The sequence below is a fragment of the Salvelinus sp. IW2-2015 genome, linkage group LG8 (assembly GCF_002910315.2).
Source record: "Salvelinus sp. IW2-2015 linkage group LG8, ASM291031v2, whole genome shotgun sequence".
NCBI classification, from domain to species: Eukaryota; Metazoa; Chordata; class Actinopteri; order Salmoniformes; family Salmonidae; genus Salvelinus; species Salvelinus sp. IW2-2015.
Window position 1 is genome coordinate 44,427,107 of NC_036848.1, and position 22,818 is coordinate 44,449,924.

General features: G+C 41.7%; 1 protein-coding gene across 2 annotated transcripts in view; it reads right to left on the minus strand.

The window, feature by feature from the left end:
* Positions 1 to 16,390: 16,390 nt before the first annotated feature.
* fam120b (family with sequence similarity 120 member B) overlaps positions 16,391 to 22,818 on the minus strand; it is an 18,896-nt gene continuing 12,468 nt past the window's right edge. The window contains exons 8-11 of one of the 2 annotated variants that reach the window (XM_023993478.1): positions 20,208 to 20,310; positions 18,101 to 18,379; positions 17,807 to 17,864; positions 16,391 to 17,691 (exon numbers count right to left, since the gene is read on the minus strand). In XM_023993478.1, coding sequence (XP_023849246.1) covers positions 17,661 to 17,691; positions 17,807 to 17,864; positions 18,101 to 18,379; positions 20,208 to 20,310 — 471 coding nt within the window. In that variant the 3' untranslated portion in view covers positions 16,391 to 17,660. The other variant, XM_023993479.2, reaches the window with a different exon arrangement.

The window sequence follows — 22,818 nt, forward strand, 5'->3', positions numbered from 1 at the left end:
TCTTAAAGTAATGATGGAATGTCGTTTCTCTTTGCTTATTTGAGCTGTTCTTGACATAATATGGACTTGGTCTTTTACCAAATAGGGTTATCTTCTGCATACCACCCCTACCCACAACTGATTGGCTCAAACACATTAAGAAGGAAATTAATTTAATAAGGCACACCTGTTAATTTAAATTAATTTCAGGTGACTACCTCATGAAGCTGGTTGAGATAATGCCAAAAGTGTGCAAAGCTGTCAACAAGGCAATTGGTGGCTACTTTGAAGAATATCAAATATAAAGTATATTTTGATTTGTTAAACACTTTTTTGGATACTACATTATTTCATATGTGTTATTTCATAGTTGTGATGTCTTCACTATTATTCTACAACTTAGAAAATAGTAAACATAAAGAAAAACCCTTGATTGAGTAGGTGTGTCCAAACTTTTGACAGGTACTGTATARATATTCTGGACTCTGACATTGCTCTCCCTAATATTTCCATATTTTTAAATTCCATTCTTATACTTTTTCGACTTGTGTACACTTGTGTGTGTATTGTTGTGTATTGTTCGATATGACTGCACTGTTGGAGTTAGCAACACAAACCTTTCGCTACACCCGCAATAACATCTGCTAGATATGTGTATGCGACCAATAACATTTGATTTAAACTTGATTTGATTTGGCAATAGCACCGCCCTCGATCGCATGGTGATACAGAAGGTTGTGCGGACAGCCCAGAACATCAGTTACGCCAAGCTCCCTGCCATCCAGGACCTGTATATCAGGTGGTGTGAAAGGAAGGCTCGGAAAATCATTAATGTCTACAGCCACCCAAGACATAGACTGTTCTCTATGCTTCTGCACGGCACGACGTACTGGTGCATCAAGTCTGACACCAACAGGCCCCTGAACAGCTTCTATCCCCAAGCCATAAGACTGCTAAATAGCTAACAAAATCGCTAACAAAATGGCTACATGGACTATCTGAGTTGGCCCTTAATTTTTGCACTGTCTCTATTCACAATCACAGGGCCCTACACACTCACGCACACTGACACTCCAACACACACACAAACACTCACTCGATCATTTGCTCACACACACACATAATATGCACATACATTTATACTGACTACACACACACATAAACCCATTCACATGCAATCATCATATACGTTGCTGCTACTCTGTTTATCATATATCCTGATGCCTAGACACCTTACCCCTATACATACAGTATCTACCTCTTTCGATCCAGTATCCCTGCACATTGTAAATATGGTACTGGAACTGACTGACTATGTATATCGTATGCTTACTTACTTTCTCATTTTSTTCTTATTTCTTKTTTTTTATTTCTTGTGTGTTTTTGTTCTACCTGATGTAATTATTTTGTGTTACATTGTTATTGGTTACTGCATTGTTGGGTTTAGAGCTTGCAAGAAAGGCATTACACTGTACTTGTGCATGTGACATTAAAACCTGAAACTGCTGCCATGAAGTACTGCTCTACAACAGAGCATGCACTAATCTGGAGCAGTCCAATGTACTCTTAACAAGATTGAGTGTAATTCCTTTACAAGAAAACTATTTCAAATAGTATGTGGATATTTAAAACTCACATGTTAACGAGTGATAAGAGCATAGTAGTCACACACATGGAGGATCTGAACTACCCACCATTCTGGATTTAAATTCACAGTCATTGCGATGTTTATGTTCACTGTTACTACTGCCTTTACMGCAGACTGTTGCTTTCAAGAACAAGTTGATTCTAACTTCCTTAGCTTTGATCTATAGACCGAAAAAGGGAAGGAGCTGTTTTTGATAACAGTGAATCATACATAAAAGAAAACATATTCAAGACTAAAATGTATAGTTTAATCTTACCACAGATTTTCCAGAAGTTTGATGTGATCTTTTGGATTGTTTTTCTGAAGCTTATATTAACATATTTCTTCTCAACCTCCCGCAGCATATCATAGTTGCTCTGTCCCTTAGCTGTAAACTGCAAGGCTGGTGATTTAAATTCTTGGAAGGCTCACAACTTCCTCCAGCTAAATCAAGATTATTGCTGGAGCCAAAGCACAGAGAAAGAACCGCACATTTTAATTAATGGGCAATAAAGATAAAACACAAGGTAAAAAACCTAGCTGTCATTTTAGATTCTGAACTCAATATCGAATCACACATTAGGAATGTGACCAAAATATATTTTGCCACCTGAGGAACCTTGATAAGGTGCGGCCGTTTCTTTCTAAGGCTGGTACAGAGAGACTCATACATGCTTTTATTACAAGCTGGCCTGACTACTGAAATGCTCTCCTGTCTGGTCTACCCAAGAAAACCATTGGTCAACTGCAAAACATACAGAATGCTGCAGCACTGGTACTGACCAAGACCAGACGGAGAGCACACATTACATTGGTTTTAAAGTCTCTGCACTGGCTGCCTGTGAGTTTTAGTATAAATTGTAAGATTCTTCTATTGGATTTGAAATCAATCCACAATTGTGCTCCCCAACACATGTCAGACATGCTTTTTAGTTATGTACCCAGTAGGTCCCTCAGGTCCTCTGGCACTGGCCTTTTAACTATCCCAAAGCCTAGAACAAAGAGGCATGGAGAAGCAGCCTTTAGTTACTATGACCCCAGACTCTGGAATAGCCTGAGCCTGGGGTCATAGTATACTACAGTCTACTACTGTTCTTAGTTTATTAGAAGATTTTACTCAGCTTTGCAACAAACCACACATATTTACTACAGTACCTCACAGGCACCATTCTAGTAATCCCACTCGCTCACCAGGATTGTTTCAAAGTATAGACTCTGGTTACAATGGTTCAGGTAGACCTGTAGGCTCCCATACCTGCCATGCTGTGGCAGACTGACTGATTGGAGACAGTTATTTGTGGCATTCCTCCAAAGCTTCAGAAAGCCCATTGTTGTTGTGGGATGGTAAAGGACTTAGTGGGTCCATATTACAGGTCCACAGTTTAATCAAACTCCAAAGCAGAACCACCTTTGATCTGCACACCTCCTCTCGCGTCTCTGTCCTCCACACACACACACACACACATACACACATTCCACGTGCACAATTGCTCCTCCCTACTTATCACACTGCATCTGTACATGGGCGCTTTCTATTCATCATCCCTGTTTTGACACTTGGGCTCATTAAAGAGGCACYGGAGATAGCAGTGGGGTCAGAGGGAGGGGGAGGTTAGGGGGGAGAGGTAACACCCCGGTGGCGTGAGGCTGGAGCTCAGCCCTGTCTGCTCTAACGGCACCTCTCACCCACATGCTGGCTGTTATCAGGGCTCTTCTACACTTAGGGACAGGGGAGCGTTACTGTTGACAGGGCCCAGTTACCTTCTCTCAGCAAKTGCACAAGTAGAGCCATGCTGCAACATGGCTCGTCGCCATTCTCTGTGCTGCTGACTTACTCATTCCTATTCGCTAAAATAAAAGATCTTTGAGAGTTTTATAGTGAAGTGTAATTTATTGATTGTTTGGACATCAGATCATCATCATTCTTCAGACTACTGCAGTCAACAAGGTGTCATATAATATACCAATATTGCATCTCWCTCTCTCTTTCTCTCTCCCCCCTTCACCACTCCCTCTCTCTCTGTCCTCCTCTTCCTCCATGTCTCCCTCTCTCTCTGCTCATTGCAATACAGTGAAATTGAATTACCAATTTCAATGCTTTCTCTACCCTGCTAGCTGGATGGCTTTTCCCACAGACAGCTCCAAGGGAAGGAGAGGGGGGCAAAATGTACACGGAGACAACAGCTTGTGGGAAAGAGATATAATTAAATCAGATCCCAAATGCAGCTTCTCTTTTCATGAAACAAATCAACAGAATTCTAAATAGTTCATGCATTACGGAAAATCTGAAGAAACAGATGTACACTTTATGAAGTTAGAATGTTGTATTTTGTTGCAGAATGCTGGGTCACTAACAACCAAAGTATGCACTCAAGAAATTAAACCAAAGCTCAGAGAGAACTGGGAAAATCTGCTGCTTGCATAAGCAAAAATGTAATGACTTAKTGGAATGATATGTTTAGACGATAATGACAGGTACGTTTTAATTGATTTACCCCCAAAAATTGTAGCACATTAATGTTCCAGCATGTGTAAAACTTGACAAATGAGAATTGTCATCACATATTTCAGATGATACAATTCATTTTCTGTATTATGAGAAATGCAATACACCAAGACCCTGTATTTAAACAGCCTAGCCATCCCTCCCTGTTGGAAAGATTTCCACTTTACATCCTTGCCATTATGAGTGTAATGAGCCCAAAGACTGTGAACCAGAGCCCTGTGAAACACACAGGGCTTCATTAGGAGTGAGTGTGAAACTGATCTGTCCCTCTCTCTCCTCAGAATCAGTTGCAACTGTGTTATCATACGTAGCTCATCATAAGCCTAACAMCTCCAGCACTTAACCTCCCTGGAACAGAATGAATGACAAAGGTATCAGTAATAGGAAAAGGTGGGGGGACATGGAGCAGGATGCAGAGTTTCTAAAAACAGAACTCAATCAAGTGATCAGAGATAGGTGCGTGGCTCCAGCTTCCATTGACAAACCTCAGGGTGGCTACTGAGACACACAGACACTCCCTTTCACTTTGACAGGATGAGATACCCTATCATTGACATTTTATCTAGTAAAGGAAACTGGTGTATGACACTGTCACACATTTGGAAATAGACCATTGTGTGTACTGGAATGATGTAATGAATTTGTTTGAATCTCTTGGTCTTTGTCTCTCTTCAACTTGCAATCCTGTAGCAACTAGAACCATTTATAGAGATCTATATAGAGTACCAGTCAAAAGTTTGGGCACAACTACTCATTCAAGGGTTTTTCTATATTTTTACTATTTTCTACATTGTATAATAATAATGGACATCAACATTATGAAATAACACATATTGAATCATGTAGTAACCAAAAAAGAGTTCAACAAATCAAAATATATTTTATAATCGAGATTCTTCAAAGTAGCCACCCTTTGCCTTGATAACAGCTTTGCACACTCTTGGCATTCTCTCAACCAGCTTCACCTGGAATGCTTTTCCAACAATCTTGAAGGAGTTCCCACATATGCTGAGCACTTGTTGGCTGCTTTTTCTTCTATCTGCGGTCCAACTCATCCCAAACAATCTCAATTGGGTTGAGGTCAGGTGATTGTGGAGGCCAGGTCATCTGATGTAGCACTCCATCACTCTCCATCTTGGTCAAATAGCCCTTACACAGCCTGAAGGTTTGTTGGGTCATTGTCCTGTTGGAAAACAAATGATATTCCCTAAGCGCAAACCAGAAGGGATGGCGTATCGCTGCAGAATGCTGTGGTAGCCATACTGGTTAAGTGTGCCTTAAATTCAAAATAAATTACTGTCACCAGAAAAGCATCCCCACACCATCACACCTCCTCCTCCATGCTTCATGGTGGGAACCACATATGCAGAGATCATTGGTTGGAACCAAAAATGTCAAATTTGGACTCATCAGATGAAAGGACAGATTTTCACCGGTCTAATGTCCATTGCTTGTGTTTCTTGGCCCCAGCAAGTCTCTTCTTCTTATTGGTGTCCTTTAGTAGTAGTTTCTTTGCAGCAATTCGACCATGATGGCCTGATTCACGCAATCTCCTCTCAACAGTTGATGTTGAGATGTGTCTGTTACTTGAACTCTGTGAAGCATTTATTTGGGCTGCAATTTCTGTGACTGGTAACTTGGAGGCAGGTAGCTTAGTGGTTAGTGCGTTGGACTAGTAACCAAAAGGTTGCTAGAACGAATCCCTGAGCTGACAAGGTAAAAATCTGTCATTCTGCTTCTGAACAATGCAGGTAACCCACTGTTCCTAGGCTGTCATTGTAAATAAGAATTTGTTCTTAACTGACTTGCCTAGTTAAATAGAGGGTTAAAAAAATCTCTAATGAACTTATCCTCTGCAGCAGAGGKAACTCTTGGTCTTCCTCTCCTGTGGCGGTCCTCATAAGAGCCAGTTTTATCATAGCGCTTGATGGTTTTTGCGACTGTACTTGAAGAAACTTTAAAAGTTCTTGAAATGTTACGGATTGAATGACCTTCATGTCTTAAAGTAATGATGGACTGTTGTTCCTCTTTGCTTATTTGAGCTGTTCTTACCATAATATGGACATGGTCTTTTACCAAGTAGGGCTATCTTCTGTAAACCACAAATGCCACTTTTAACTTTTGACAAGATTAATTGAAATGCATTCCAGGTGACTTCCTTATGAAGCTGGTTGAGATAATGCCAAGAGTGTGCAAAGCTATCATCAAGGCAAAGGGTGGCTACTTTGAAGAATCTCAAATAAAAAATATATTTTGATTTGTTTAACACTTTTTTGGTTACTTCATGATTCCAAATGTGTTATTTCATAGTGTTGATGTCTTCACTATTATTCTACATTGTAGAAAATAGTAAAAATAAAGAAAAACCCTTGAATGAGTAGGTTTGTCCAAACTTTTAACTGGTATTCTATATGGCTCTCATATACACAATGCAATAGTAATCTAAATAAAGAAAGTATTGCTTATAAACCAACAGGTGTGCTCTTCCGACAGCCCTCTTCTTGGAGAACCGTCTACTAAACCACTTCATCGGTAATCTGGGTCAAAAACCTGAATCATGTTGTTCCCTACTTGGTAAAGCACAAGTTAAAATATAAACACCAAGGCCTTAAAGATGGAATCTGCATTAAGGGAACCAGCGCCACTGTTCTACCCAGTCCTTCTGTTATTATTTTGTTGACGAAATGGTGTTGAGGAGAGTCCAAACGGAAGTGAGCAGCCTGGTAAAGAAAATTGAAATGGTGTCCGAGGGGYAAAAAACGGTGTTTGTTGTTTGCAGTAACCTCTTTGTTGTTGTAATATCCCAAACGGACGTGGTAGTTCCACAACTAAGGATTCCAAAACAATGGATGTCGAAGTCACTGTATGCGTAACCTTGTGTCCCTCCCTACTTCCAGGTGTCCTCTGTCTGTGTTGTTTCTGCCTGGATCTTTCCCAGGCCTCTGTGAAGTGGCTGCCCAGCAGGCCTTTGGCACTTGGGGATGGTCCAAGGTGAGAATGGGGGTTATTCACACCTTCCTGGCAGCAGGGGTTTCTCCTCCACAGTGGTTAACGATGTGGCAGCCAGCTCCCGAGTTCCTCCTCATTGACCCCCCAATTTACACACGCACGCACACACACTTCCRTTTGGGTCTATTATGGTCAGTCTGCTTCATTAGAACATGTATTACAATCACCTAGAGTACAACAAGCAGACCTTGGGCTCCTCCCTCTAAAAGGTATATTAGGGAGTTCCTGGTAGGATGCTGTTTGACAAGACCCTGTCAACGGGAAGCACGTCTTCTTATCAAAGAAACAGGCTGGTGGCATGTACCTGCCTATTAGGAGGGATTCCTGTTTACTGCTCAATTACCCAGCTCATCTGAAGGACGGCATCTGTCCTCAGGATGCTGTGGTAGTTTAGGATGGGATGAGTAGGTGCCCTTTACTGCTAGAGTAGCAGTGGTGATTTAGATAACTCAACTCAGACCCCACTATTTAAACAGTGGCATTCTAAGGTCCTTCCATTACAGAATCCTCACACCATAACGTTTGTGTGGAATTCCTCCTTGTTCTGCATTGGTCTACTAGTACAAAACAGTTTAATCTCTTTAGGGACAAATATCACGAGGTGACATTGATTCCTTTGTGACTAAATGTCTAGATGAGAAACGAACTAAATGAGTAAGCCCACTTTTGAAGTGGTAAGTATTAGCAGCATACCATGGTTACCGTATAGTGTAATATATTAGTATGCCTATGTCGCTTGGTTTCCTGTGGAAAGATACATCTGAATCAAAATTGGAGGTTCTCATTAGCACAACTATAGGAGGACAGGATGGCACCATGGCCGAATCCTAGCACTTCCACTGACTCTCACGTAACAGTAGCCAAGGAGGCCACGTCCCTTTAAGACGTAAGATCAAGGCAACACCTCTATTCAGAAAAGCTGTCTTAGCTTGGAGTCTGACAATGTGAAACATGGACAGTGCTAAAGCAGCATCAAAGCCTTTCATTGCCACAGAGGCGGGATCAAAGGGTCTGCTCTGTTGAAGAGCGGTCGTCACTTCCCCATTATTTATCATAAGGAACCCATGGGAGGGAGAAAACACCTGAGTGACTCTCCTCATGCTGATCCTCCACAGCTCAGGTCATGGAAGAGAGGACCCTGGCCCGTGGTGACCCCTGCGCCTCCCTCTTAACCCAGGGCTTCAAGCATGTGATTGACATCGGGTCAGAGGAAGTGCATGGCATCTCCTCTCCAGGTGCCATTTGGGTGGAAATAGCTAGTCCATTTATTACRCAGTGTTACTGAATGTGGGGCCGGCTGGCAGGGGCAGAAGTTTCCATGGAAAAAACCCAGGAGAAGGAATATGCAGGGGCATCTGAYGTTGAGGGTGGGAAACCTAGCCGTGCTTGTTGGACCTGTTCAGTTCAATGGCTTTTAAATGTACATGTAATTGGCTCTTTGTGGCATGACTGCTGTTAGGCCCAGGAGAGGGTGACTCCTTGCCTAACTACAAAGCCATATGCTACTGGGAGTCAGTCTCGCAGCTCCTCTGTCACCGGCCCTGCTAAAGACTTGCTAAATGATCACAGGGCTCATTGGACCCGCAACGCTGCTTAGAATGTTCCAGATGTCATCTTCGAGCCAACAGCAGTATGTCAGTTTCTCTCACATTATCCAGAAAACATAATCAGAGATAATGATTGCCAAAGGAAAGGGCCACCAATTCACATTTCCAATAGCATAAATCTTTGATAGATGAAAGTACCTTGATTTGTATCATTCTGCCTGTGTCATTAATAATAATTAGGGGATCACGGTGGGAAAGAGGCAACAGTCCAAATCCTTGGTGAAATCTTCCTAAAGGGGAGAGAATGGCTCCAGTGTTCTATTGACTACATAGCCTACTATCATCCTCACTGCACCATCTTTCTGGTGGCAAAATTTGACAGAATACAGTAGCTGTAAAGAGAAAGAGAAGGGACATTTAAGTGTAAGAATCTAAGCCACACTGGCCTTCTGTGACCGGGAGAATGCAGCCGGCTGCAAGCCTGCCGTCCTCCCCCGGCTGGCAGACTGCTGCCACAGTGACCCCTGATCCACAGCGACCCCTGATTAGTYCCTGAGCACAGAGAGAAAGGGCGGCTGGGCAGCCTGCCTGCCTGCCTCCAGTAAGGCCGAGCTTGAGTCAACACATTTGTGAAGGGATGCAATTTATAAACACTGACATCTAAATATAGTGGAGAGGAACGAGACTTTGCCCAAGCCTTCCTGTTAGGAGAAAAGTGATTTAAATGTTGCTGTGTTGGGACTGGGAGCGAAGCAGAGCGTTTCAGCTGAAAAGGCCAGAGGGAGAAGAGGAGACTTCATAATGAGAGGGTTGGTACTAGGCTAAGCACTATTTTGCCCTCTTCGTTACTTTTTATTGTCTTTTCTTGTCCTTTTGGTTGACTCAGTGTCTTGCATCAAAATACACTCAAGTATAATTTACAGAAGTCCCTCGAATGTGGGGGGAAAATAAGACTGGTTTGGATCAGTTTGCCACCAGAACCCTGAGGATTTTGGGGGTAAACCACAGCATAGAATCTGTGAGGTTTCTTTCTTTTGTTTTCCTAGGGGAGGCTCTATGGCTGTGACTGGACTCACAGTCTCCAGTAAATCACAACTCTGCTATACTTAATGCTTAGCTTGTCTGAGGACATGTGCAGGCAATTTTGGCAGAATATGAAAGACAGAGCTGTTTTTTTATGCAGCAAAATGATTCCCCCAACAAGCAAAACGATACACACGCGCTTACAGCTGCTATACTGCACATTATGTGTCCTTGTGCCTGTTGCATCAACAGTTTTTTCTGAGTGATTAGTGATCTGGTTGATTACAATCAAAACGTTACTCATTGCTAAAGTCAACCCCAATACATTTYTGCATTTATCAGATGTAACTAAATATTGTTTAAGATACGGCCATTACTTCTGTTTGCTAAGATTATGTGTGCTTCAGTTAGCACGGTTGTTGATCCAATCCAATGGTGGGATCTGGGGATGACGTTGGTGGAGAGCAAATCAAGCCGTTGTTGTCACTATTTGACGATGCTGGTTCAAAATAAACAGATCCAGAGAGACCTGTTGAGGTTTTACTTGACTTCACATTCAGTAAAAGACTGTGAACCTGGACTCCAAACCAGGAGTTGATGGCTAAATAAAATGTTAATGGGATGGGTGGATTGGCATAGAGATGAGTGTTTACAGTATATAACTGGGCCTTCTATAGGCCCAAACACCCTTACTCCTCATTAATATGCAACCTAGGCACCTCCCTCTGTTAACCCTCAATATAGATCTAGACAAAAGCCTGCCAGCGAGGGCAATGGTCGGTGACAGTCAGTGGCACATAAACCCAGATCCAACACAATGCTGTGGGAATGAGCTGTTAATATACTGTATGAGCACATCATGGGAATTGTAGCTACTTGCAATAGCACTGCCATAATAAATAAGAGCCATATGTTTAACACAGAGTCGAGGGCAGGGTTTATTCTCCGGAGAGAAGAAAGGCTTTCACACCGGCCACATTAATTGGCCTATTAGCATTTCTAATAGAATGTGCCTCAGCACTTGCCCTTGGTGTCTGGCTGTTTATAAAATCTGCATAGTTAATTAGATGATAACATTCGAGATGGTGCATTCATCTATTCCTGCTCATTCCTGCTCAATATGAGTCTGAATCAGTGACCTAAGCAAAAAATACATATATATTTTTAATACACTGCATATAGCCATTATTATTTTTCCCTAGGTCAGTGGGTCAATTAAAATTGCATAGAAACTTTTCATGTTTTTCTCCTCAATAAATAACACTCCCAAGTTACACTGATACTACATACTGCATAACTGACAAATGTGGGAATGTGATAATGTTGTCATTAACATGATGACTTTGACAGCCATGACTTTGACATCAGCAAGTCATGACCGTTGATGTGACCTACAATTATGTCAAACTGTCATAATGCAGTAGATAATACCAAGCTCAAAGTCATATGAATGATAACCTATGGTAGGAATTATGATACAACATTCAAATAAAGCATCACTAACAGTTGACTCTACATAAGACTAAGCTACAGCAGGAGGTCAAAGTAAAAATATCAGTTTTTGTTTTTGGGAAAGTGCTGTATCCTAAAAACATCCTACAATCAGCAGGGATGGTTTGCCGGTCCCTTGAAGACCTGATAGAGATCTTCAGCAGCACAGGGTCAACAGCCAGAACGCACCACGTGAGACTGTGAAAGTCAGTCATGACCGTGCAGGCTAGAGGAAGCCCACGCCTTCCCCTCTGTGCTCGGTCGCTCACATCTCTGACCTCCATGGCAGCAGCTCGCTCCATGTGGTACTTCCATCTCCCCTGCTCTGCACTCTGGGGGGCGGCTCTCATGTGGTGCAGGGCCCTCTGCCGTGATTAGTTCGTACATTGTTTTTACAAACTCTGAATGAACCTCCTTTGGCAGCTACTGTTTTTATTGCCTTCCTCATCCTTGTCATTAAAAACGTTTTGACACCTGAAGCCCACTACCACWTCACATTCTGACATAATTGGCACACACCCATTCACAATTCAACTACATGGAACCTTTTTTTGTGTGTGTGTGCTGGTTGGTATGGGTACCATTATCTTGGTGGGGGTACAGAGAGGCCCTTTTGAGGCCCTCAAAAATAAACAATTATTTCAGGTGTATATTTGTTCAGGCTCTCATGAACCTATAATAACATCCCCCAATTTAGATGAATCTAAAAGTAGGGTTTAAAAACTGAAGATGTTGTAGCCTCTTGTTTTTCTGGCCTGTTGTTCCAGGTATTTCACGGAACACTGTGGTGCTGAGCTACTGTGGTCAGTTGTGTGAGAATAGAGCTCATGCAGCAACAATGCAAGTTCTGTCCTTCCTTACACTCATCACACTACAGACCACAGCTGAAGACAACTTTCTTTCTCCTTTGTACGTTGAATGACTTAATCTCCACCAGTATGTAATTTTATCTGTCACTGTTTCATTCAATTAGTCCACAGAATTTCAGCAAGTCACAGCTGCAACTCATAGCCATGTCGTTGTATTCATTCAGACAAGGTTACCCAAAGAGTTTGGTGCACTTTTGAGAACTTTCCCTGCTTTGTAACTGATACAGTAGTAAGTCACGTGTGGGGCTGACATATGGCCACCAGGCATGTGGAATGGAAGGTGGAGTAGAGGGTATAGGGGTTCCTTAAATCTTTTGACTGAAGTCAATACAGCATCAGTTAGATACAGTTGAGAGCAAAGTAGATGGCCAAACGGTGGCATAAGTCTTGAGGATTGGGTTTCAAGTGCTTTGACTTTCTCCCTGGTACTTTGTGTTGGGGAGCTCCTCTCCTCTTTGTGTCTCAGGTTCACTGGAGTGACGGCAGTTGAAAGAACAGAAATCAGACACGGCTAGGCTCAACGGCACACCAAACTAGAGTGTGCACTGAACAACTCTCGCTCTCTCTCTGGGAATGGCCTTCCTTTAGGATATATGCCTGAGGCCTATACCCGAGAGCCATARCTACATGAATATAACGGAAAACAAGAGTATAAGTGCTTTGAATGTGACTTTCCATTTGGGAGAGACTTAACATGTCTAAATATTACAAGATATTAAATCATATTGAAAGCAGCATTATTTTTGATGATCTAAATGTAGATATTGAAAGCTCCTAATAGCAGTTTGGTATTCAAACTAATTGTATTATGCACAAAGTTGTTAGATTCTTACTTTACAAAGACTTTATTGTCTTCAAAACCCTTTCCACTGACAAAAGTTGCTCTAGGTAACATGCAGTACCAAAGACATTCCTATGTACTAGAAACACCAAAACTTGAGAATAAATGTTTGTAGGCAGGGCTATTTCACTGAATGCCCCCATCACCCTGGCAACAGGATCACTCCATCAGTTCATCCAACAGATGGTGGGTGTGCAACAAGCAGCATATGTTCCAATAAGCACCGGCTATTACTACAGATGGAGGGTGGGAAGGAGGCTGGCACTGAAACATAACCTGACATTTCCTCCTCATTTGGTGCTGCATTGTTACATACCACAAAGCGAGATTAGRCCTACGAGGTGAATAGCACTGGAGAATCTGAAGGCAAATTACTGACAGTCCATTGCATTTTTAGACTGAACGTTAACCAAACTGGGTTTGACAACTGGCTGTATATTACTAGGCAGGATGAGAAATAGGAGGAATGGTTTGCTCATGCTGACATACTGTATGTGTATATATTCACTTCCCCTTGCTGGGTTTTATAGCTCTGTAACAAGGGAGGGTTTCATGGTACAGATGTATGATCTTAATTTGATCAACCTGTTGCAGGGAATTTAAAACTTGTTGTCGATCTGAGGTTTAAAAAGGCTTCTGAAGTTTGTAATTTCCACTTTGGAATTTCAGACTTGATTATCCCTTAGGAAAAATGTATCAACCCCTACAAAAATGTCCATTAATTCTAATACACATTTACTGATACTGCGGGATTATTTTCCTGCTGTAGCAAACTGGCTCAAATTAAGATCCTACATCCGTAGGGTGACTTTGTTCAAAGCAACAGGTGACTTAACCAATTCCCATGGTTTGTTAAGAATGTCCTCTCTCTTTTAGTTCCTTCCTAGGACACGATTTAACCAACATACATTGAATTCAATGGTAGTAGGGCATCCTTCTAAAGTGAGTTGTCACATTAACACCAACTAAACCATGCTTAGTGTTGTCAGGCAGACAATACAGAGCTATTAAAAGAGCTGGTTTCAAAGTCAATACTATTACTCAAGCTATTTCGTATTACAGTTCACACTTAACTGTCATCATATGAACAATTGGAGCCATCGGCAGTCCTTTTTGTTTTAAATAATGGCTCTAAATGGGCTTAGATTCCAAATACAACAAAGAGAATACTGAAAGCTATGGGCTACAGTGTTGGCGAGGGCATGATACTGTTTACTTGACATGCACAAAGGCAGACTAGCACTCACACTCACCTCAACCCACTAAATATATGCCAACATCCAGCCAGCACACTACGTGCACGCTCTTTAGGTTGTGTTCTTTTTTTCTTCTCCATTGGTTTTTGACTTTGCGGAAGTCCATCCACAAATGCAGCATAAACAAATCTGGGACCGGTTCCAGACTTTTTAAAGAAAGGTGTCTATTTATTGTTCAGGCTGTAAATATCCCTGGCTATATTTGCTCACTTTGGCTCTTGCCATTTCAAACWATTTTGTTTTTTTACTATTGTAGTATTCTATAGTTGTCCTATCCCAGCAGCGCGTCATTTTTTATTTGTAAARTACTGTGTTTTGACTCAAGTTATAGGCAGTCCTAAAGGGGCTTATTATAGAAAACAGATTGGACATTCTATAATTATCACCAACACTATAAGTAAACATTTATTGACATTTTGATTGTTTATATTTTCTAAACATACACACAAAATGTTAAATTCAAGCCACAACTAACGGGTACTTGTAATCAACACCTTGATAATGACAATCGAGAGTAGCCAACCAACTGCAGTAAAGGCCCTTTCACAGTTTTTGGCACATGCTACCATCTTCACTATCCCCCCTCCCCTCTCTTCCCACACCCAACCGCCAAAACACAAAGTCAAACTGAAAACAGCAGTGTGCAGGCTTTCATTTCTTTGGGTACAGCAGTCTCGGGGCTCTGGAACGGTTGGCTGTGCCGCCGTGCCTGCAGGCCCCACCCATCCTTCTGTTCCATAGAGGAAACAGAGATGACAGTGTGCCAAGTCCTCTGGTTCCTGTGGCAGAGACCCGCTGCTCTTGCACTCCTGTCTCTCCCCCGGCCTGGCGCACAACAGGCGACTTGCTCCCTGTTATGGCCATGAGGATGGGTGCGCCCCGCCCGTCACGCATTCAGCCACCACAGCCCCCACGCGGCACCTTCAGTTCTGGCCCACTTGGCCTTGACCACAACCACAGAGCCTCTGGGGCAAAGAGACTATATTTACCATTAGGGCACATGAAGCCATGCCATAATTAAATGGGTAATTGGGGACTGTGAAACTCAAAAGGGAAGATGTGTTGCTGTTGAAGCTCCTTTGCCTCTTTCTAGGCTGCTTTTTAACTTACATGCACATATATGCTTCATTTAGCATGGTTTATGGGGGCCAGATTTAAAGACCTTGGTACCAAAATGTATCTTCCATAACTCCACATCTGAACCAGCAATCTTCCGGCTAATGGTCCTCCTCTAGGCTACCTGCTGCTACACCTTTGACATCATACTAATCGCAGCTAAGACAAACCCCTGTAGGTTACTCATGGATTCAGTCCACTGTTTTCCATAATCAGATTATATGAAAAAGGCTTGTGCAGTAGTGCTCTAACCAGCGGTTTCCTTTCATGGTGACTTCATAGGACTTTCATTGTATTTTGTCTAAAAGCCCATCTATCTCAGTATCATACTGAACCCTGTGACATCACCGTATCAACAACCTTTACTCCTTTCTTTTTTCTGTAGAAATCGATCGGATCCCTTTCCTGCTCAGTCTATATGTTGCTCTGCCGCCAAGGTCAAGACATCTGTTTATATTGCTTTGTTTTTCATTTTAGCATGTGCTTCATTTTCTGCAGATAAGAGGAAAGAGCTGTGCTTTGACCACTTTGGCCAGGGAATGTGGTGAATTACCACTTGTAGCAGGTGTTCTCCTTGTCAGGAATAGGGAGGCCATGCTTGGTACACCATGCATGTCATCACCCAGCTCGGATAGACCCAAACACTCTCTCCCCATGGGCAGCCCCAGAGATTCTCCAAGTGTAAGCCTAGCGCTGCTCGCTGCCTTCTCTGTGGGAATGTGGCAGCATTCTAAACACTGATAATGGCAGTGGAGCATGGCAGTTGATTTTGATAGCATTGGATGTTGCTCTTGATAGCATTGGATGTTGCTCTTGATAGCATTGGATGTTGCTCTTGTTCAGGGTCTATGACTTCTTTTGAAATGTGACATTTTGAAAATGATGACAATCACATCTGCGTGAATAATCACACAGTAAATTACATTGAAATTATAAAATACCCTAAGTGATACTTGATATAAATACATCAACAAAGTCAAGTAATCTCTCACCACATCTCTGAAGTGATGCTTTGGAGTTTGCTCAGATTCAGAGTAACTTGAACACTACCTCAGATCCCACTGGCCCCAGACTAACATCCTAGCAAYGGGAGAAAATGTAGGGGTAAGAAAGTGGTGTCAGTTGAGCCATTTTTAAACATTTATTCAGCATCGCTATCAAGGGAAATACCGTGTTCTTTCAAACAATGATCTACATATATTTCAGGAGATTGTGTATCCATGGAAATAATCAGAATTCATGTAAAAATGTAATAATTTGTCAAAAACAAAGTGCTCTCTTGGCACAATTTACCCCGGGTATGGGGTAAGTTGAGCCACAGGACAGGGTAAAGTTAAGCCGCCTACACATTTCTGTACCAAATTAAATATTACCACTACCCTTATAAAACAATGTCTATTTTTATTTCCCAAACACAATTCAACCCAATCACAGTCGCTTTAAAATAATTTAAAGCATATTTTAAAACACAGGTTTAGCACCTAACATACACTTTGTACTTGTTAAAACACTTTAAACATAGGCCAGGCCTTGTTGTTATCTCATATCCCAGCGATAATGCCTTGCATTACGCCAGGGAAGAAAATACTTACATTTGCTCAACTGGCCATTGCCTCAATTTACCACAACGCAAACAGTTTGACTATATTAGCCCACATAGCTACAAGGATGCACTTTTATGCTAGGTTTAGGACCTCATATTGAAGCTTATACAGACCTCAACTGACGTTTGAAACAATCTTAAAAGTATCTAGTTAGAAGTTACATGATGCTTGTATCTAAACCTAACACATTAAATAAATTTGACTWGGTGAAAATATTTTTGGAGGACCCAACTTGCTTACCACTTTTTCCATGTGGTTTCTTCCCTCACAGACTCCATTAAATGATGACCTCTTCCTAAACATTTGGTCAAATGACACATTTTGTGTCTGGTTTCCTAGAAACAAGGGAGGCTCAACTTACCTCTTTGGCTCAACTTACCCCACTGTCACCTATCCCTTGTTATTTTGGTATGTCAATACTTACTTTGGGATTTCAGATGCTAAACCAAGTGAAATGTAACTGCTCCCTCAGGTCTTCTTTCACTTGTTACATTCCTGTACCTCAAACAGTTAGTAAAAAATAAAAAAACATCCTACTAAGCCCTTATTCCTCTCCTTGTGACGCATATCCTCTCCTATTGCAACCAATATCTCATACAGTTACATGACCTACATTTCTCCAAGCCAATCCAACTGATAGTGAGGTTATGGTAACACAAACTGTGTTCACAAAGTTCAACACAAGTCGGCCTAATATCAGACATATCCCCTGAGTGTGTTGGGCTGTGCTGCTCTTAACAGGGCAATTCTGTAAGATGGTCCCAGCAAGGCATGTCCACTCAACACTGACAGTCAGGGGAAATCAAGATGGGGGTTCTGCCACCTACATTAAAAACAGAGGGGCAAGACAAATCAGAATATTTTCTTTTTCTCAAGGCAATGCAGAATGAATGGATGCAGCTTGCTCATGCAACAGTATAACAAACGCAGACACTCACCTAGGTGCCAGATGGTATCTCCTTCTGTTTGGACATGTTGATCTTGGTCTGTTATGTTCTGTGAAAAATATAAAATATGATTAATTATGAATGATAAATGATTATGAAAAACAGTTATTCAAAAACATTTAAAAAAACATTACGTTTTAGTCAGCTGGTTGAAAGTCATTCAACCAACAACAGAATCAAATTAGGTTGCTACTGCTTTGTTGTTGGCTGGTTGGAATAAACCTCAATGGCACTACGCCCTGGCCCAGGCAGCAACCTGCAGCTAGTGGCCTGTCTGTAGCCTACCATGTGCCTGTGCTCTAGGACCTCTGCTCTGGGGTCTGTAGTGTTGAGGAGAGGGACAATGCTGTCCTGATGGGGATCTGGTCTGGGGTCTGTAGTGTTGAGGAGAGGGACCATGCTGTCCTGATGGGGATCTGGTCTGGGGTCTGTAGTGTTGAGGAGAGAGACCATGCTGTCCTGATGGGGATCTGGTCTGGGGTCTGTAGTGTTGAGGAGAGGGACCATGCTGTCCCGATGGGGCTCCTCTTTGCCTCCACTGCTCGCTGTGATCCACATGCTTCCCTGAGGAAAACACCACACAAAATATTTAAATGCTCTTTTAATTATGAGTTTCAGAGACTTGGTATAAATATTTCGCTGTGGAGACGAAACATTAAGAATCACTCCAAACACAAACCATACAATTCTGTGCTCGCAAAGCGCCACCACCATCTCCCCACAACCCTTGGGTAATGATTACTGGTTGAGTCTAAGACATAAATTGAAGACATACCTTTGTGTACACTGAATAAAAGGAGTAAAAAACTTTTTTTGCAGCATATGGGATCTATAAACTCAGGACAATACTTGTATGAAAGACAGAGACTTAAAATGAACATTGGCAAGGAGACAATAAAAAATAAAAAAAGCCAGTTCTTAAACATCGGCCTCACACACACGCATGGTCGTGGTGGCTCTGTTTTTGTCTTGTTTTTACTTAGCCACTCTAATGATTAGAGGGGCCTCATTATGTTATTAGGGTCAGAATGTTTGTTTCACCTCAGAGGAACTCAATATTCTGGGACCATAACAATTTTTTACTGAAAACCATTGTAGGGTTTATTGTTGGGCTGTGARGATACCAATATCTCAATATTTTTTCCATGGCAAAAATGAAAACACGAAGCAGACGAAAGTCTTTGTTCCGTTTAAAAACCTGCTGTATGTCAAATATTGTGCGCTATAGCTTGGAAAATAAATACACGTGACTGGATGACAACATAACGATGTCTGTTTCCAACATTAGGCCTGTTTTCCTAAATAATTTAAATCAGCTTCGTGTTTTGTTTCCTTGCTACGATCCTAAAGAGTATCGACATCCTGCTATCYTCCTGGCCCTAGTAAGCATGACAGTTTTGGACAAGTTCCCACTCCCATCTATACTTCAACACTTATTTTGAGTTGTTAGATTTTGTTTACAGAACTAGTCYCTTATTCCAAACTTAAGCCCCCTTTCCACACTCAATATCTCACAGTATTTGTGGCCCACAGAAATAGGGTGTCATACATTAATTCAAATACTGTGTTTGGACAAAGAGCAGACATTACAAGTAAAATCATAGCAGCCKAAGCAAAACCAACCAAAGCTAAACAAAATGTAGTTCATATTTCACATGTTGTTCAATGTCAAGAGAACAAACAGATGGAGAACATTTTTCGTCCGGGTTCTTTTCATCTCCAAAGAGAACCACAGTACGCTGGATGCCAGATGAGCAGTGGGGGTTGAGGACTTTAACAGGCTGGTCCTGGGATGTTATAATTTGGTTGTCTTGTTATGTTACCTAATATAGATCACATCCTATAAAAAGAAACCCAGAATTATTCTTGTTATGACAAAGCATCTTGAGGAGCCAAAATGATCTTCCACTGGAACTTTGCCAATGGACTGAGGCCCAGATGGATCTTATTATAGACTGTAGAGACTACTGGGTAATGTTCCCCCACAAGGGGCACCAACAGTCCTACATGGTAGAGTACACATTCTCTCAACTATAATTCTTTCCTTTTATTCAGAACATATGGATAATAATGATAGGCTGACTCTCCGAGCGTGGCAAAGAGTAGCAATGTCTTTGCCTCAGTAATCAACCAACATTGCAGCATAACTTTGAGGAAGATCCATGTTGTCATGGATTTTTTTTAAACATTAGCCTAAACAAATAGAATAAGCATATAAAAATGTTTTGTAGATAAAGTATATTGAACAGTGATTACCCACTAACTGGGCAGAATGACCTATTAATGTGGCATTATTAGCACGAATGGACTGTGTTGATGTAAATATGTGTGCATTGTTCACCGACACTCGAACCTCAACATGTTTCATTAGTAAAATGAATGGGTCTCTCACCGGGATGTGTTATCCGTGGTCTGGACTGGATGCTCTGGCCACGCCTGCTGCAGATTCCCAAGACCAGCTCTCTCAGAAAACGAAACAGGGATACCCAGGATGCCTAAACAAGAGGATGAGCCAAGTTCAGTTCAGAAAAACAGTTCCCKGCTGAGTGTACACACAAGGTAGGGTTTCCCCTACATGATTTTGACTTCTATTGGTTTCAAAGACAACTTTGGAGCCACAATGTCTGGAAGTTGCTTTTGGGGCCTCATCTAAGGATAGTCACCACAGACATAGTAGCTAATAGCTATAAATCAAACCTACCACCAGTTATAGTAGCTCATATCTACACTAAACAAAAATATAAAACGCAACATGTAAATTGTTGATCCCATGTTTCATGAGCTGAAAGAAAATATCACAGAAATGTTCCATAAAGCTTATTTCTCAAATTTTGTGCACAAATTTGTTTATATCCCTGTTAGTGAGCATTTCTCCTTTGCCAAGATAATCCATCCACCTGACAGATGTGGCATATCAAGAAGCTGATCAAACAGCATGKTCATTACACAGGTGCACCTTGTGCTGGGYACAATAAAAGGTCACTCTAAAATGTGCACAACAATGCCACAGATGTCTCAAGTTTTGAGGGAGCGTGCAATTGGCATACTGACTGCAGGAATGTCCACCACAGCTGTTGCCAGATAATTTAATGTTAATTTCTCTACCATAARCCGCCTCCAACGTTGTTTTAGAGAATTTGGCAGTATGTCCAACCGGCCTCACAACCGCAGACCACGTGTAACCACGCCAACCCAGGACCTCCACATCTGGATTKTTTACCTGCAGGATCATCTGAGACCAGCCACCTGGACAGCTGATGAAACTCTGGGTTTGCACAAACGAAGAATTTCTGCACAAACTGTCAGAAACCGTCTCAGGGAAGCTCATCTGCGTGCTCGTGGTCCTCACCTGGGTATTGACCTGAGCGCAGTTTGGAGTAGTAACCGACTTCAGTGGGCAAATGCATACCATCGATGGCCACTGGCACGTTGGAGAAGTGTGCGCTTCACGGAAGAATCCTGGTTTCAACTGTACCAGGCAGATAGCGTGTATGGTGTCATTTGGTTGAGCGGTTTGCTTATGTCAACATTGTGAACAGAGTGTCCCATGGTGGCGGTGGGGTTATGGTGTGGYCAYGCATAAGTTACAGACCACGAACACAATTCCATTTTATCCATGTCAATTTGAATGCACAGAGATACCGTGACAAGCTCCTGAGGCCCATTGTCGTGCCATTCATCCGCAGCCATCACCTCATGTTTCAGCATTATAATGCACGGTCCCATGTCACAAGGATCTGTACACAATTCCTAGAAGCTGAAAATGTCCCAGTTCTTCCATGGCCTGCATCCTCAGACACGTCACTCATTGAGCATGTTTAAAATGCTCTGAATCGACAGCATGTTCCAGTTCCTGCCAATATCCAGCAACTTCGCACAGCCATTGAAGAGGAGTGGGACAACATTCCACAGGCCACAATCAACAGCCTGATCAACTCTATGCTAAGAAGATGTGTGGTCACACCAGATACTGACTGGTTTTCTGATTCACACTCCTACCTTTATTTCAAGGTATCTGTGAGCAACAGATGCATATCTGTAATCCCAGTCACGTGAAATCCATATATTAGGGCCTAATGAATTTATTTAAATAGACTGATTTCTGTTATGAATTTTATGAATAAATGACTAAATGATGTATACATTTAACTATAACTAATTGAATTCTACCCTGTTTTTCTATATTGATGAATAATGTTAGTTCATAAGAAAGAGATTATGTAGCATGTAGGGGGGGAGAAAGGAATGTCTGTGTGTGTCTAAAGAAAACTAAGTGGATCATTAACCTATGTTTGAGACCAGCTATAACTCTGTAGAGATAAGGGAAGACAGCAAGAGCCACTCTAGGTTTTCCGTATCTGGGGGGGGGGGGGGGGGSTGGAACTGTCAGCTAAAGGGTAATAAACTGTGGTGAGATTTCAGGAGATAATCAAGATAATAGTGTGTAAATGTATGTGCATTAGTGTGTTGGAATGAACTTTTGGTCAGCTTTGTCCTAGTTGGAGAAGAGGCGGGACCTTTTCTTAGCTATGACGCTGTGTGTAATATATAATGTGATGTACATGGTTTTTGGAGGGGAGATCTCTCGAGAATAAACGCTATTGATTAATTTGGACACGGGTCTATGTCTATTTTATGCAAATAAGGATCTTACAAATTCTTAGAAATGGACAGAGTGTTTGCTTTGTATAATTAAATTGGTTAATGAACATATAGGAAACAAATTCCTTCATCAATTTCCTTATATGAACTGTAACTKATTAAAATCTTTGAAATTGTTGCATGTTACATTTATATTTTGGTTCAGTTCCAGTGTATAATCAATCCTACCACCACTACCACCACTGTAACAGTAGCTATATCTATAATCATCCTACCACCACTGTACAGTAGCTAATATCTATAATCACTCTACCACACTGTTACAGTAGCTAATATCTATAATCAATCCTACCACCACTGTTACAGTAGCTCATATCTATAATCACGCGCCCCTTCCCGCG